Here is a 14,696-nt window from a genome sequence, read left to right as displayed (position 1 = left end):
AGGTACCGAATAGACTTTTTGAAAGTTATACATCGAGTTATCGTTCGATTAGGATAAGTCATAACCAAATATTTAGGAACTCAACTCGCGCTTCACGTGTACTTTTTTCCCAGTAAAAATATTTGAACCGGCAAACATTGGAAAAAATGCTACTAATAAACTAACAGAATATCACTATTTTTTGTTTCTAGTTCCATCTGATGTGTTGTTTAGTTGATCCCTCTTTTAAAATTAAAGGTTTATCGTATATGTGTAGCAAGGCTCATCAGTCTGATTTTTTGTTTACTGCTGCATGTGAGAGAATGCTGAAACGATGTTTCTTACGTTACTTTTTTTTTTTTTTTTTTTGTTAATCCGACTAGCGTATTAACAGTTCAGACTCCAGTCTCGCTCTCGAGGTCCGCGTTGTTATAAGACACGCAAAAAGAAGAGAAAAATTTGTGAAAAAAAATATGAAAAATCAAAGTCTAATCAAATGAACAAACACAGCGCAGTGGCCTTAATGTTTTTTCGCGTGATTGAGGATTATCGCTTGGTCGCGCTCCTCCTGCGTCTGGTCCTTGTCGCCCCAACCCCAGAGTTCGTGAGTTCCGTCACCGGTTCGCTGGACTCGCTTCTGGACCACGTCCATCGAGACGGTCTTGAGGTCGTAGGCCCAGCCGATGCGCGAGAAGAAGTCGATAAAAGCTGTGGTGAAGTTGTAGGTGTAGTTGCCGAGCTCGGCGGTCTTGTAGTCCCAGGGGAAGACGTGGTGGTAGTTGTGCCATCCTTCGCCGAGGGCCATTATGGCGACACCCTTGTTCTGTACCGGGTTGATGCTCCTGCACGACGAATGACAAGTGTCAACTCAACCGTCTTTACATCCCATCATCAATCGAATATAATCGAAGAGCAGACTACTCACTTGTCGTACGGTTTAGTTCCAAACATGTGGGCGGCGGAATTGACCAACCAGGTCATGTTAAGGGTGAAGGCGTAGCGCAGGATCGTTGGGATGAAGTAGGCGTTGGTCCAGGTCTCGTTCCAGAAATAGACGGGGATGACAGTCGGGATGACGAAGCAGACCAACGGCATCAGATACAAGTAGTACCTGCAACGAAAATAATCTCGTTATCAGAGCCGTTAAACACGAAGCAGTTGCGTAAAAAAAAAAGAATCGCTCACTTCTTCTGGAATGCGAGAATCGGATCGCTCTTGAGATCAGAAAGATCGAGGGTAGGTCCCTTCCTCTTGATCTCGGGGTGCTTGCGGCAGAGAAGCCAGCCGACGTGCGCGAAGAAGAATCCTCGGGTAGCGTTGTGCGGATCGGCATCGGTCTCGCTGTACTTGTGGTGCATCCTGTGATCTCTAGCCCAATCAATCGCCGAATCCTACACGATTACACGACGTGATTATCAGATAACAATCGGATATCACCATACGCAATCGCAGCGCGCGAGTCTATTGCATAAGCGAGTGATTAGTGGCTTACCTGGAAAGCGAGCGTATTGAAGATGCAGAGCAATAGTCGTAGTTGCCAGGTCGCCTTGTACGACCTGTGCGCCCAGAGTCTATGCGCGCCCGCGGTAATTCCGAAGCCGCTGAGCTGATAGAGGAGGAAGGCTGAAAGCAGAGAAACACGCACATGTCACTCACACACTTTGCAATCGCGCACGCTATACATGCTCGCAGGATAATGAACTCACCGAATACGGTCGTGACTATCTTGGCCGACGTGATAGCGAGGTAGACTCCGTAGAGCGCGCCTATGTGGAGAAAGACGAAGATCGTGACGTTCCTCCAGACTATCTGGAGCTTGTACTCCTTGTCGTTCTTCTGCTGCTCCTTGGAGGGGTGCTGGGACGTGTGAAGATTCTCCACCATTTCGTCCTCGAAGAGGACACCCGTCGGTACACTCGTTATGTTCGGCGCCATCGTGCCTCGACTCTTTCTAGATCTGCAATGAGAAACGGGAGAAATCTTTATTTCGCTCTACTCGCGCTATATAATATATACACTCGATCAGCTGGTCCTACTTGGTGCGTGACGGGGGGCGAAAACGCGTGCCTGACTACGCTACGTTCTAAGCTACACTGAGAGGGCTCAACACCTACCCCCTTGCCGCGAGAGAGACAGAGAGGAGACAAAGAGGCCGAAGGTCCGTTTTTATCAGTTTGCGGAACCCGCTGACTCGCGCGCGCAACTGCTGCATGCGCCGCGTTTATATGCTTACCCTGCGCGCTCCTCTTTCGAAGCGAGACGTTACGGTTGAGTATAGACGCGAATTCGCGAACCTGAAAAATACGAGTCACGAAACTTTTTCGCGCTACATGCTCATTACACGACTAACGAGCTTCTAGAGCAAGTTATTCATTGCTTCTTCGTGTTTTTTGAACTGCCGACAAATTTCACGCGTGGCCCCAGCATGAATAAAACATCGCCGCGGCATTATGAGTTATGAGTGGAAAGAACTTTGCTGAATTTTTAATAACAAGCATAATTTTCGAACGCATAATTTTCGAACGTAATTGTCATACGCCTGTCTTGGCCTTCTCGACAGGAAATCAGTCTTCTTTATTTTCATGCAAACATCCGAGTCGTCGGTAACGTAATACGCCACGTTAAAAAAGACTAATGATCGCCTAATTAAACGCGTGCATACGCGAGACTGAATGTCGCGTGTGACGTCCAGTGCTCGCTTTGTACGGTAAAATTCGCATGTATTATGTATTAAGTAACGGAGGTTTGTATGCAGAATTCCCATCGAGTCTGATGAGCGCGTCAATATCCCTTATGGAATCAATGAAAACGAAGCGTGTGAATTCCGCGATGACTAACGCGCTCTCCATTTATTTGTCCCCCTCTCTCTCTCTCTCTCTCTCTCGAACAGGTTGTTATATTCAAATCAGGTGTCTTCCGCTGAAAGATGCATTAGTCGTTATACTCACACACACACACACACACAGACAGACGGCGTGTATCAAGGCTGAGAAAGAGGAAAAGCCGGCGGCTTGTTCGTTTGTTTGTTTATTCTCTCCGGAGCAGTTGGACACAGATACACACTAGTACACAGGCACTCGCGAGATCGAAAATTGCACTGTCGAAGAAAACGAGAATATACAACGAGTCCGTTATACACCGCGTCCCGAGCGTGCATGCAAAAGCGTGAGCTAGTGTATAGTTGCTCTCGTTGTCAGCCGAGATGGTAGCGACCAATTGCGAAGCAGTCTCCGTCTCGCGCCACCTGGAACTCTCGTCGCCCCCTCTTCTCTCCCTCTCCTCGTGCCGCTCTCTCGGAGCACGTGTATATCCGCAACGGGCAGAGCGCGCGGCGTCGAGTTGATGCGCTCGGTTGCGCATTTTTTTCTGGGCGGCTTTTCCTTGTACTTGTTCTTTTTATCTCTCCCTCTCTCTCGCGTGTTTCCGTACGTCGGCTTATAAGTATGGCATAACAAGCATCTGGCCGGTTATCAGCTCGCATGCAGATGATGCGCGAAAGTGAGCACGTGCGTATCGGCCGATAATGCATGCTGTCGAGATTTCTTATCCGCCGGTGCGATATACATGACGTCGCGCAACTGACATATAACGTAATGATACGTACACACCGATGCGGCTCTGATCGGAAGGAAAATAACGCTCGCGACTTGCGCGCGGATGCGGATGTGTTATATAGGCGAGAGATCTCTGACTTTGAAAGCTCTCCCAAGATCAAGAGCACACACACACACACACATATATCGGTGCGTATACGCAGAGTGCGCGTGTACCACGTAGCCGTCACGCACGGATTGCGCGATAAAGCGTTCGGAGTCGCGCGATCTTTTCACGCTATCAATTCGATGTTGTGTAGGCATTTGTAAGATGCCGCAACAGAGAGAGAGAGAGAGAGAGAGAGAGAGATGACGGTGGTGCCGCCATACCCCCCTGCGCGTTGTTTCGCGTTTTAGAGGCGGCCGACATCCTGCCGCGGATGAGGGTTTACAATAATGCCCGGGATGTGCGTGTAATTTTCGGTTTGTTTACGTCCGCGAGTTGAGGATGTTAGCCGAAGCTACGCGGCGGCAGTGTTGTTGTTTGGGGAAAAGAGTGAAAAACCCGGTAGACACACACGATATGCGTATACTTACGCAAGTGTAGAGAACAAAGCACGATGTAAAACTCACCAAGGACTGCGTGGCTGATTTCGCGAACGGCTGCAACGGCAAACTGTCCGCTGCACGGAAACGGAGTCGTGAAGAGGTGAACCGGCGTCGCCGTAGTATATAATGTATCAGGACAAGTACAGTGTGTGTATATATACCACAAACACGAAGTGTGCTCGGAGTCGATGCCTCCTGCGTTCTGCCGTCCGGACACGAGCTGCGCGGAACTAGACACTAATCTCCCTCTCTTTCTCTCTCTTTCTCTCTCTCTCTCTACTCGCGCAGTTTCGGCGGACTCGCGGACGATTATACTGGCCTCTCTGCCTGTGTATAGTGTACACTCCTGCGCGCGCGCTCCTCTTTGCGCCGCGATCAGGAGCAGCGGCCCCACTTTTACCGCCGCAGCGCAAAGCGCGCAGGCGCTCGCGCGCACTCCGTGTATTCTACATACGTACATACGCATCTCTAGTATTAGTCTACACACATACATATACGTACCTATAGATATTTTTGCAGCCGTCGCGTTCTCTCTCCCTTATGTAAACCGGACGCCAGCTTTTCCATCAGACTCGAGTGCGTATATAAATATGAGCGTTCGAGTAAAATATCTGCTGATCTCTTCTTTTGCCGGCTGAATCGAGCGTTTCCTTCACGTATACTTACGAGCTCGCCAATAAGGCACGCCGGCGAGCGAGTGTTCGGAAAGTTTGCCGGCCGCGGATTTGGAGATATAACGAGCGATGCACGCGCACAGTTTTTTACGTCTGACCCGGCAAAAAGTCGTGTCGAGGAGATGTTTGCTCTCCCGTGTGTGCGTGGATACGCGCGAAAAGAAGCGTGTTATATCTATCTCTTTCTCTCTCTCTCTCTCTCTCTCTCTCACTCTCCAGAGCTCTCGTACAGTCACGCTAGAATCAGGTGACGTCGCCGTGCTACACAGCACCGAATCGCCCACGTCACATGCAGCGATGGCGTGATCGGCCTTTCAGTGATCCCTCTCGTCCCCCCCCCCCTCTCTCTCTTTCTCTCACTATAAACATCAAACTCGCGATGATGATCTCTCTCTCTCTCTCTCTCTGACTCGGCTCTTCTTCATCTCTCATCATCATGCAGCCGCGCGGATAAAGACGGACGTGGATTATGATCCTATCGACACGTCGCGCGATCGGAGCTCGCTGCAATATAGCGGATATACAATGTCTAACGAGACGGCTAAATATAGCAGCATGGACGTGGCTTTATTATTATGATAGTTCTTTTTTACACACACACACACACACACACTGCATGCCGTGTCGGTTAATAAATTTTTCGAACAGCATAAGCGAGTTTCCATAATCGCCTGACGACATCGTTTCCTGGGAATCATTAGACTCGAATCAATATATAACGATCTCTGGTCTATTGTATTATCCAGGCGATATTATTGGAAAACGAGCTACCGCAGAATTGCGAAAGCGTATACATAGGCGACTCTATTTTTTATTGACTCCTCCTCCTCCTCCTCCCCCCCCCTCACCGTCCCTTTCCCTCTTCTTCTCTCACGAATCAATCGTCTTTCGTCTCGGGAATTTCCTCTTGATGCTGCGTCCTGTGCGAGCCGTCGCCGCGATTCTTAATGACAGTCTCGACGAGGTCGGCCGAAGGTTGCTTTCTGTCCCAAACCCATCCGAGCCAGGCGAAAAAGTCGATGACAGCGGTGGTGCCGTTTAGATTGTAGTCGCCTAACTCGGCCGCCTTGTAGTCCCAAGGAAAGACGTGATGATAGTTGTGCCAGCCTTCGCCCATAGATAGGAACGCCACGAGCCTGTTCTCCACCGGCGAGATTTTCCTATCGCGAGGTCAGAATGAAAAGATATTTTTTTACAAAGAGAACCGACGCCTATTAAACGTTATAGAAGATATAATCGGCATACTTGTCGTAAGGCTTGTTACCCCAGAGATGGGCAGCGCTGTTGACGCTCCAGGTGAAGTTGAGCAGCAGCATGTACCGCAGGAACCACTGAGACACTATGGCTATGCGGAGACTCTCGTCCCAGAAGTAGACTGGCACGAGGACCGGGATGATGAAGGCGAACAGCAGCTTCAGGGGGACGAAGTACCTGCGGGCAAAAATTAATAATTTTTTCGTTTTTCGTTTTTTTTTTTTTTTTTTTTTTTTTTTCCCCCCCCCCCCCATTAAAGTGAGCTATTACTTGCGCGCTTACTTCTGAGCGAACGCGACGACGGGATCGGCGAGTACGTCGCTCATGTCGACCTCCCGACCTTTCCTGATAACTTCAGGATGTTTGCGCATCATGAGCCAGCCCACGTGGGCGAAGAAGAAGCCGCGGTTGCTGTTGTGCGGATCGGCGTCGGTCTCGGAAAACTTGTGGTGGACTCGGTGGTCCCGGACCCAGTCGTAGAGGGTGTTCTGCGAAATTGTTTTTTTTTTTTTTTTTGCTTTTATTATTTCTTTTCGTTACCCGACAATCGTCGATCGCAATCTTACATCATCATCCTACCTGTCCGCTAATGCAGTAGCAAATCATGAGAATTATTCTAAAGGGCATATTCGCCTTGTAGCTCTTGTGGGTCCAGTATCGGTGCGCACCTCCGGTCACGCCGAAACCTCCCATGATGCTGACCAAATAGCCTGTATAGCATATATCGATTTATCACCTGACGTATTATAGCCTTTCCTCCAGCAAAACTCATCGCTCACCCCACAAAAAGCTCTTCCAGTGCAGGAGGTAGGGAAATGTCAAGAAGTAGTAGAAGCCCAGAATGTGGAGCAGCGTTATCCCGAGGATGTTCGGCCAGATAAGCTCCGTCTCAAAGTCCAGCCATCCCTTATCCTTGGGCAGCTTCTCGGCGATGTTCAATTTTTTGTTGATGGCCCTCGTCTCGGCGACGATCTTCGCCTGCAATTCCTTCGGACACTCCAAGTGGGCCTCGTCGCACTCCTCCTGTATTCTCGGATTGGCACTCGACGCGTTCGGCGGCATGGTTAATTAACGATCAGCTCTATATAAGTATAGCTCGGTTTTCGATGACGCCCGAGTTTTAATGAGCAATCGTTCAAAATCGAATAATAAACGCACGCGGATTTCAATTCGTTTCATAAGCAAATTTCCACGCAGAAATAAGCGCTCGCCTCGTTATTAATGCTGTTCATAATTCGGGCCCTACTGGCGCACGAGGAGTTCGATTATTGAGATTATGCGCACAGGCGAGTCGTCGTCTAAAAAAAAATAAAAATAAAAATGAATGAATTAATAAAAAGAACTATAACTATTCCCGCGGGGGGGTGGTTACTCGCACTAGCTCTCGCAGGTGAACTGACTGAGCTGTGCGGCATCGGGTCTCGGCGTTTGGCTCGTTTCACGAAATGCACTATCAGCACATTGCTGTCCTCGAAAAAGGCCGGTTCAACTTAATTACCCGACGCCTGATGGACGTGATATCGCGCTCGCGCGCGCGCGCGTGCAGCAGCGACCGGGGAAAATATACGCAAATAAGCAAGAAGTATGTCGTTTCAACTTCGATGCGCCTCATGTGTTCTCATGAAAGTCTATGAACCTTTTGGGAATGCGGGGAATGCTATTTTTATCGGTGTATACCTGCGTAGATGTGCGCGATGCTATTATACAGAACGATTTTCCTTCCAGCTATGCTTTTTTTTTTTTTTTTGTTTTCGAGGAAATTATTATTAAGACGTAATCGCAGGATCAGGAGAGATTTTATTTTTATGTGGATTATGCATATATATACATATGTATATGTATATATATATATATATCGTTAGTGATAAAGCCCATGACACGATACGCGGCTTGCGAAATTCGGAGAATTTCGCTGACTATACGTGTTGTATATTCAATCGGCCTTTTCTAAAAGTATGAAACGTTATCATTACACAAGCTGCATCGCGTTGTGTTTTTTTGTGCGTTTATATCAAATTTATCTGATGGTACGACGATAGCAGGTATTTGTTGAAGTGCAGCGAGTGTATCTCGAGATGTTCGCTCTTAAATTTCCATCAATCCCTGTTAAAAATAAATACATATTTTTTGTATGTATCTTTAGTACGTATACTAAAAGCACGTGATTTGCCTGGTAATAGGTATTAAAAATATGTACTTTATTTGGGACCGACTATTGAAAATATATTAAAAATATAAGTATTTGATGTGGCCGTAAATTGTGTTATTATCCTTTCATTTTAAAATAGTCAGTCCCGAATAAAGTACATATTTTTAATACGTATTACCAGGCAAATTACATGCTTTTAGTATGCGTACTAAAGATACATACAAAAAATATGTATTTATTTTTAACAGGGATCATTGATGCGAATAATGCAATTGAATGAAATAATTTATTATTTCGGACTTTAAACGACCTATCCGTAATAATCTATACCGGATGGAATCCTTTTCAATCGTACTATACCTATAGTTGGGCCTTAATTGTTTGGGAAAAATATGCATAGAACATCGAACCTTAATTTTTTTCAAATACAACAGGAAGCTTATGTATAGCGCATTATGCGAATTCTACTCGTTTGCCATACTTTTATCGTCTTTATTCATACATACGTAATGTTGCGTTAATTATTAGCCATAATATACCGATACTGGTTATCCGGGACCTTGCTTCGTATTGCGCGTGTATGATAAAAAGCCTGCAAATGTTATCGGAACTTTATTGAAGGACCTCGCAAGCGTATGGAAATAATAGGACAAATTATACCTAATATCATCATTACTATATACAAAGTTTTTTAAACGATCGCTCGGTTGATAATATTGTAAGGATATCGTGTTTGTCTGCTCCATATAAAAAATTGCGAAATTCGGATCATCGCGTTTCGTCAGGCCATGAACTTATCTCGTGTACGGTGTGGTAAAATTGACTGCGTGAAAAAATTGTTTATCAAAAATTCATTTAATATTATCGCGCAAAATGACCTTTGGAAAAGACAATAAATGTTGAAACTCGATTACAAAGGGGTTTCGTCGGTCTCCTGAGAAAAAGATAAGCCGCGCCAGCTTAATCGATTGATCGTGCTCTTCAATGCGGCCGTTAATTATAAGAATAAAATTCCAGCTCGTTGCGCCTATATTTTGTATTTTGATATTCACGTGATTAAAAAAAGGGTAAAGTCTACATTTAATTATGCATCACTTATATCGTCAATCTCGAGTGCAATGCTTGATGTTGACACGCGTTTAAATCGCGTGTATCTTATTACGTAATGTGGCATTAAAATCCCAACAAATATCACTTGTATCAGATTTAAATAATCGTTAAAATGAATTGATAACGGCGTACGTGCATCGTATAGATCATATTATAAATAACGAGAAATTATATATTTAGAATAAAGTGCAGAGGCACTTGGGCTTCTTCCGCTCGACTTGTATAATTTTTGCGAAAAAATTGCAAACAATTTATTTATCATGAATTCTAAGTGTAGCGTTAATTTTCAAAAATATATAACAATTTCAGAATTAACGAAAGGCGAAGCAAAATGCGATAGTGCCTCATTTTTTCTCTCATACGTTATTTATACATACACTATTAATACTAGAACGGACAATTACAATTAAGAAATTCGAAATTGTCATTTAAATTTACATTCATTTTTTTCCATTTTCTTAGTACAATTCCTATACGTTTGCAAACGTTCCTTACAGCTGATCCAAGTTGTAGAGCTATAGGTAGTTCCCGGCTGTCAGTCTGCGATATATAGCGAAATCTATATACAGTTATATACCAAGTGGGGTTCGATGCGTATACTATACGAATACGCATATATTCGAGACGATTGTAAGGTTAGGTTTGACTTGGAAAAAACAACGCGCACGTGTTCTGTGTGTGTGTGTATAATGTAGATATCTGTACATTTTGATAAATTTACTGGAAAAATACTGTTATAAAAATATAAGTAGTCTTATACTGGGAAAGACAGCTAATAAATTACACTTGTAAATAATGGTGAGCAAATTATCTGTAGCAGTTGCCTTTGTTTACATCTTCAGTCTGAGTGGCTGAAAATTTCTGCTTATTTTTTTTTCAATCTAGGCTACTTCCAAGACTGGCAGCTCCAAAAAGGAGGATTTGACCAATGGTTCAAGCACATTTATACACCCAAAGAGTAGAAAATGCATAGCTTTAGTGAAAAAGATGAAAAAGTAAGAAGTAAATTAACGTTGATAACACTTTTCATGATTCTCGTGACTAGATAAGTATGTTTTCCACGCAGGGATTCAAAAAAGGAGCAAGCGAAACGAGACACCAAATTAAAGCAATCGTTATTGGCGGAAAAATTATTGTGGTTTCAAAAACACATGGATCCAAATATCTGCCCGTATACAGTTGAATTAACTGGTGAATTAATTGACAAGTGAGAGCACTTTATCAAATTTAAGCTAAATTTAGTAATGTTAGCGTTGAAAATAAATTATGATAATTTTTACAGTTATATTGCACGAAATGACGAAGAGTTGGAGCAAATAAAATTGAAGCGTTCTATTGGACAGAACAGAAACCGTCAACACAGTGGTAGAGAAGATGCAATTCGCATCACAAAAGAACGTGAAATTAATGATTATCAGAGTTGTGGAATGGGTGAGCATTTTTTACTAATATCACTGCTTGATTATGTATTTGCAAAACTCTTATATCTCTCGTACTTTTTCAGAAATTCCAAATATTTTAAATACCGCCGAGTGCAATCTGCTAAAGAAGTGGAAGGGGGAATTGAAATTATTACCCAATTTCAAACTCTGCAAATTTAGAAAAGCACAAGTTGATGCAGTATTAAAAAAGAAAGAAAAACAAATGCACAAAGACAATGCAGAAACAGAGAGCGTGAACAATCAGACAAATGATGTTCCCGTTGATGTCAATAAAGAAAACGCAGACAGTATGGATGTTGAATAAATCTTATATTTTATAAAAAAAATGAGTATATTTTCTATACATGTTGGAACACTATCCGTATAGGTCAAACCACAACAGTTTCTTATTTAAAGTCAGCTCTTTCTCTTTTGCACCCTGCCACCACCTTTCCTCTTGTGATTATTGTCTTTTGTCACCTTTCCATAAATACCCAGGATACCGTCTTTCTCTTTTCTGTTGTTGATTTTAGGCTTATCGTTCTTTTTGAACTTCATAAGCAACTGATTGGAACTGAACCCAGAAGCAAACTTTTCTTTCTTCTTTTCTCTAGCTTTTTCCTCCTTTCTCTCCTTGAGCAATCTTTTGTAGTTTATCCTCTTGTTTTTTGGAGGTATAGCACCCAAGCTCACCGCTAGAGCAATTTTTGCTTGTCGAGCCTCTTTCTTTTCGAAGCCAGACATTCCAAATTTGATGACATCGTATCGGTACCTTTTCATGTCCAATTCCTGCTTTCTTCTTTCATCCAGCGGCTCCTCTGGCTCATCATCGTCGTCCATTTCGTCATCGGAGTCCCTGCTTACAGGCTTTTCTTTTTTTGAGTGTACTTTGGGTTTGCTCGGTGCTTTTTTGTGCGCTTCAAAAGTTGTAACGACGAGTGCTTTTTCGGCATCCTTTTTTTTCAGCGCAGCACGAGTGGGTATGAAGCCATCCATCTTGCGGTAACCTAAAAAATTATACAAACGTCAGGTAAAAAATCGAAAAATAGTCCAGACACAATGGAAGGCGCTTGAATTTCATGAGCATACTTTGAAAAACTTCCTCGATTATAAGTAGGTGCAGACACTTTCTTGTATATTCACAAGCGTTCACCGTGCGTTGATTTAGCGGTAACTATATAACCTGTGAGACTGTTTTCGCATCGTACACAATCCAGTACAGCTCAGCTGTCAGCGTACTCGCAGAGTCGCAGCATCGTGGCTCCGCGTGGATCTCCTGCAAACTATAAACCATACATCGGTATAATAGTATATTGCGTTTACCGACGGCGCAGTTTCCGTCCACTAGATGGCGATAATTTCGCCGACGAGCCGCAACAGCGCGCGATTATCGTCGACGAGATCATTTTCATTTTTCATCAAGATCAATGGGCGCGACATTTAAATAACAAAAATATTGAAAGCAGCTGGTTTGAAAATTCCGAGCCGATCCTAACCATAAATCTCGAAATGCAAATCGCTGACATTATTTACATCGCGCCGACACCCAAGGCAGCAGACGCGACTAGTTCCGGCAGAGAATCGAAAAAGGTGAGAGTGAAAAGGTCACAGCGATTGGCTTTTCCTATTTTTTCCCTCTTTAACATATGCGCGCGCGCGCGCGCGCGGACGGCAGGTTCCCATACAAGTAGCTCCACGCCTCGTTTCCGCTCTCGAGAGTATAATTCTAGCTTCGGAGAATATTTTCCATTCGATTATACGCACTTTTGACGCCTGCAGCGGAGCCGCGTCTCTCGCGGGCCCAAAAACGCGGATGGAGAAAGTGTGTTTATTTTAGAGAGAGAGAGAGAGAGAGAGAGAGGAATTTCACTAAAACGATTAATAATCCCATGGGCTCTGGGAATTTCATTCATGGCAGCGATTCGACCTTCCAGAATGAGCAGCTATATATGCTATTTTTCGTATAGTCGCGACGCGCGCAAAACAAAAAACGCTCGATTGGATATGATCGCTCGAGCGCGAGAATTTGAGATTCCGGCGTGTATTTTGGAATTCATTAAAATTTATTTTAATTCGCGCGCGATATGAAAATGAAATTCTGTATTTATACACGCGTGTCAATGGAATTCTCGCATAATTATCATTTATAATTACGCGTACGTTATGAGCAGCAACTCGAAGAATGTAAACAAACGTCGCGAGTCCTCGTTATTACAGCGACTGTAAAAAGGTGGAAAGTTAGAAAATCCGCGTCTCTCCGGATTATCAAATATTTTCGTCCACCGGCTTTACGTGCATGGGAAGAAGAAGAAGAAGAAGAAGAAGAAAAAACATCGGCAAACAAGAAAAAGCCCGATGACACATTTGCAGTAGCTTAGTTAGCTTCGTTACATCGCTGTGTATAAAAATTCGAAAAATTAGCATTCGAAAAATTTCAAATTTTTTTACCTCCTCTCGTACGCCGCGACGGCCTTGGCTGGATTGTAAATTCCTGAAACTCTTGTCGTATACCCTTCTAGAAACGCCGACTATTTTTCGACAAATTCCCCCGCTGAACTCGAAATTGAAAAAAACGCGTCGCGCCGCCTTGTGCAACTATCACTCGGCGCATTATAAATAGAAACGCTGCAGATTTGCACAAGAACATGCTCTCGCATTGCGTTTGCCTCCCGAAATGTACTTTTAGCGAAAGGTGCTTCCAGAGAGTAACGAAAGTGCTGTACTTCATCTAGAATCATGGAATAATTCCCGATCGCTAAATACACGCTATAAGCCATAATAGCGATATAATCAAGCTCTCTTCGCGCGCTTGGAAGCAGCAATTTACCCAGTCGCGCAGAAAAGCGCAGGGAAATCGCTCGATTAAGCGACGTGTAATAATAGTACACACACACTCACGCGCATCGCATCGGAGTGCAGTGTGTGTGTGTGCAGCGGTATAAGAGGCGGGACGGCTTTTTCGTCGGTTTCCTTTGAAAGCGACACTACTGCGCGTGAAAAAAGGCAAACGAGTCAGGGTCCTCCCTCTATACAGAGTAGACCGATGGGCAGCATATGCTCCTATAGTATCGCCTGACCGATTGTATTTTCAACGAGATCTTCTTAGTAAAATCGAAGATTTGGAATTTACGTGTATACAGGATGTTTTAGCTGGAACACGCGACAATTCATTTCTCACTCGAGCTGCAGGTCGGCATATCTTCTTCGCAGCGACGTTCGTCACGCGCGGCGAGGCACTGCAATCAGGAGGGAAGACAGGCGTCCTTTATAAATAGGATCTACGGCGAGAAGCTGCGAGAAGTTGCGATTAGTATATAGTATAGATAAAAGATCGGCTCTCGCAGGGAAGTGGGTCGTGGTTTTTCAAATTCGTAAGAGAGCTAGCTTTCGCGCTCGCGAGTATATTATCGGAAATTCCACAGCGTCGGCGGCTGCGCTTGAAAGAAGAGAGGCTGATACTGTACGGAGAGGAAAAAAGCTGCTCCGCAGGGGGGGGGGTATCACGGGTAGCGTTTGAACACTAGTAGGTATATAGACGCGGTGAATGTAGGATCTAGGTCCCTGTCCCCGAGACGCTCGACACCTATATTATTGCCGCCGCGACCTACTCTGACCTACTCTATCGTAGAGCGCCAGCAGCAGCTTCCTGCTACCGATCGCGAGCGGCCAAGTTGACCGGTATACTGAACAGAGTATATGGAAACGTCAAGCGATCCGGATAATATGCAAATGGACAATACACGGGGAATGCAGATATCGGTATATCCATATCTCTATACGATGCCGGTGGCTTAAGAAAGGGGGAGGGTGGGGGGGGGGGGAGACGGATCGGTGCTCTACAGAGAGTATAGCGTAGTCACTCGCGGGGCCGCAATATCGCGGAGAGGGACTGGCGAGGAGAACCTTTCTCCCGATCCTGCGCGTGTATATACTTTATACACACAGATAGTGTGAGAGGCTTGTTCTG

General features: G+C 44.6%; 4 protein-coding genes across 11 annotated transcripts in view; 1 reads left to right on the top strand and 3 right to left on the bottom strand.

Annotated features, from left to right (window-relative positions):
• Nucleotides 1–177: 177 nt before the first annotated feature.
• On the bottom strand, nucleotides 178–5,195 carry LOC100118647 (acyl-CoA Delta(11) desaturase). 6 transcript variants are annotated; one of them, XM_031927922.2, is made up of 6 exons: nucleotides 4,146–4,566; nucleotides 1,686–1,936; nucleotides 1,472–1,602; nucleotides 1,165–1,370; nucleotides 905–1,090; nucleotides 178–821 (listed from the first exon to the last, which is right to left on the bottom strand). In XM_031927922.2, the coding sequence occupies exons 2-6, from the start codon at nucleotides 1,912–1,914 to the stop codon at nucleotides 500–502; spliced, it is 1,074 nt and encodes a 357-aa protein (XP_031783782.1). In that variant the 5' UTR covers nucleotides 1,915–1,936; nucleotides 4,146–4,566; the 3' UTR covers nucleotides 178–499. The 6 variants fall into 6 exon arrangements, with proteins under 6 accessions (XP_031783782.1, XP_032453872.1, XP_032453871.1 ...); XM_032597981.1 differs by lacking the exon at nucleotides 4,146–4,566 and adding an exon at nucleotides 3,584–3,669; XM_032597980.1 differs by lacking the exon at nucleotides 4,146–4,566 and adding an exon at nucleotides 2,924–3,346.
• Nucleotides 5,196–5,341: 146 nt separating this feature from the next.
• Nucleotides 5,342–7,503, bottom strand: LOC100118611 (acyl-CoA Delta(11) desaturase). The gene is made up of 5 exons (XM_001602490.6): nucleotides 6,829–7,503; nucleotides 6,629–6,759; nucleotides 6,332–6,537; nucleotides 6,041–6,226; nucleotides 5,342–5,955 (listed from the first exon to the last, which is right to left on the bottom strand). Exons 1-5 carry the CDS (start codon nucleotides 7,109–7,111, stop codon nucleotides 5,673–5,675), a joined length of 1,089 nt encoding a protein of 362 aa, XP_001602540.1. The 5' UTR covers nucleotides 7,112–7,503; the 3' UTR covers nucleotides 5,342–5,672.
• Nucleotides 7,504–9,656: 2,153 nt separating this feature from the next.
• Nucleotides 9,657–11,076, top strand: LOC100118575 (translation machinery-associated protein 16). The gene is made up of 5 exons (XM_008205239.4): nucleotides 9,657–10,106; nucleotides 10,194–10,303; nucleotides 10,375–10,515; nucleotides 10,591–10,739; nucleotides 10,813–11,076. Exons 1-5 carry the CDS (start codon nucleotides 10,104–10,106, stop codon nucleotides 11,052–11,054), a joined length of 645 nt encoding a protein of 214 aa, XP_008203461.1. The 5' UTR covers nucleotides 9,657–10,103; the 3' UTR covers nucleotides 11,055–11,076.
• The window catches only part of LOC100233152 (uncharacterized), a 28,760-nt gene continuing 25,102 nt past the window's right edge, over nucleotides 11,039–14,696 (bottom strand). The window contains exons 1-3 of one of the 3 annotated variants that reach the window (XM_032597732.1): nucleotides 12,494–12,604; nucleotides 11,819–12,012; nucleotides 11,039–11,736 (exon numbers count right to left, since the gene is read on the bottom strand). In XM_032597732.1, the coding sequence (XP_032453623.1) occupies nucleotides 11,147–11,725 (579 nt within the window). In that variant the 5' untranslated portion in view covers nucleotides 11,726–11,736; nucleotides 11,819–12,012; nucleotides 12,494–12,604 and the 3' untranslated portion in view covers nucleotides 11,039–11,146. Of the gene's footprint in view, nucleotides 11,737–11,818; nucleotides 12,013–12,493; nucleotides 12,605–14,696 lie in introns of those variants that run through there. The other 2 variants (XM_008205097.4, NM_001142881.1) reach the window with 2 other exon arrangements.

Source organism: Nasonia vitripennis, chromosome 3 (assembly GCF_009193385.2).
Source record: "Nasonia vitripennis strain AsymCx chromosome 3, Nvit_psr_1.1, whole genome shotgun sequence".
Classification (NCBI taxonomy): domain Eukaryota; kingdom Metazoa; phylum Arthropoda; class Insecta; order Hymenoptera; family Pteromalidae; genus Nasonia; species Nasonia vitripennis.
The sequence above is the reverse complement of the archived record's forward strand: the minus strand, read 5'-3'. Positions and strand labels throughout refer to the sequence as shown.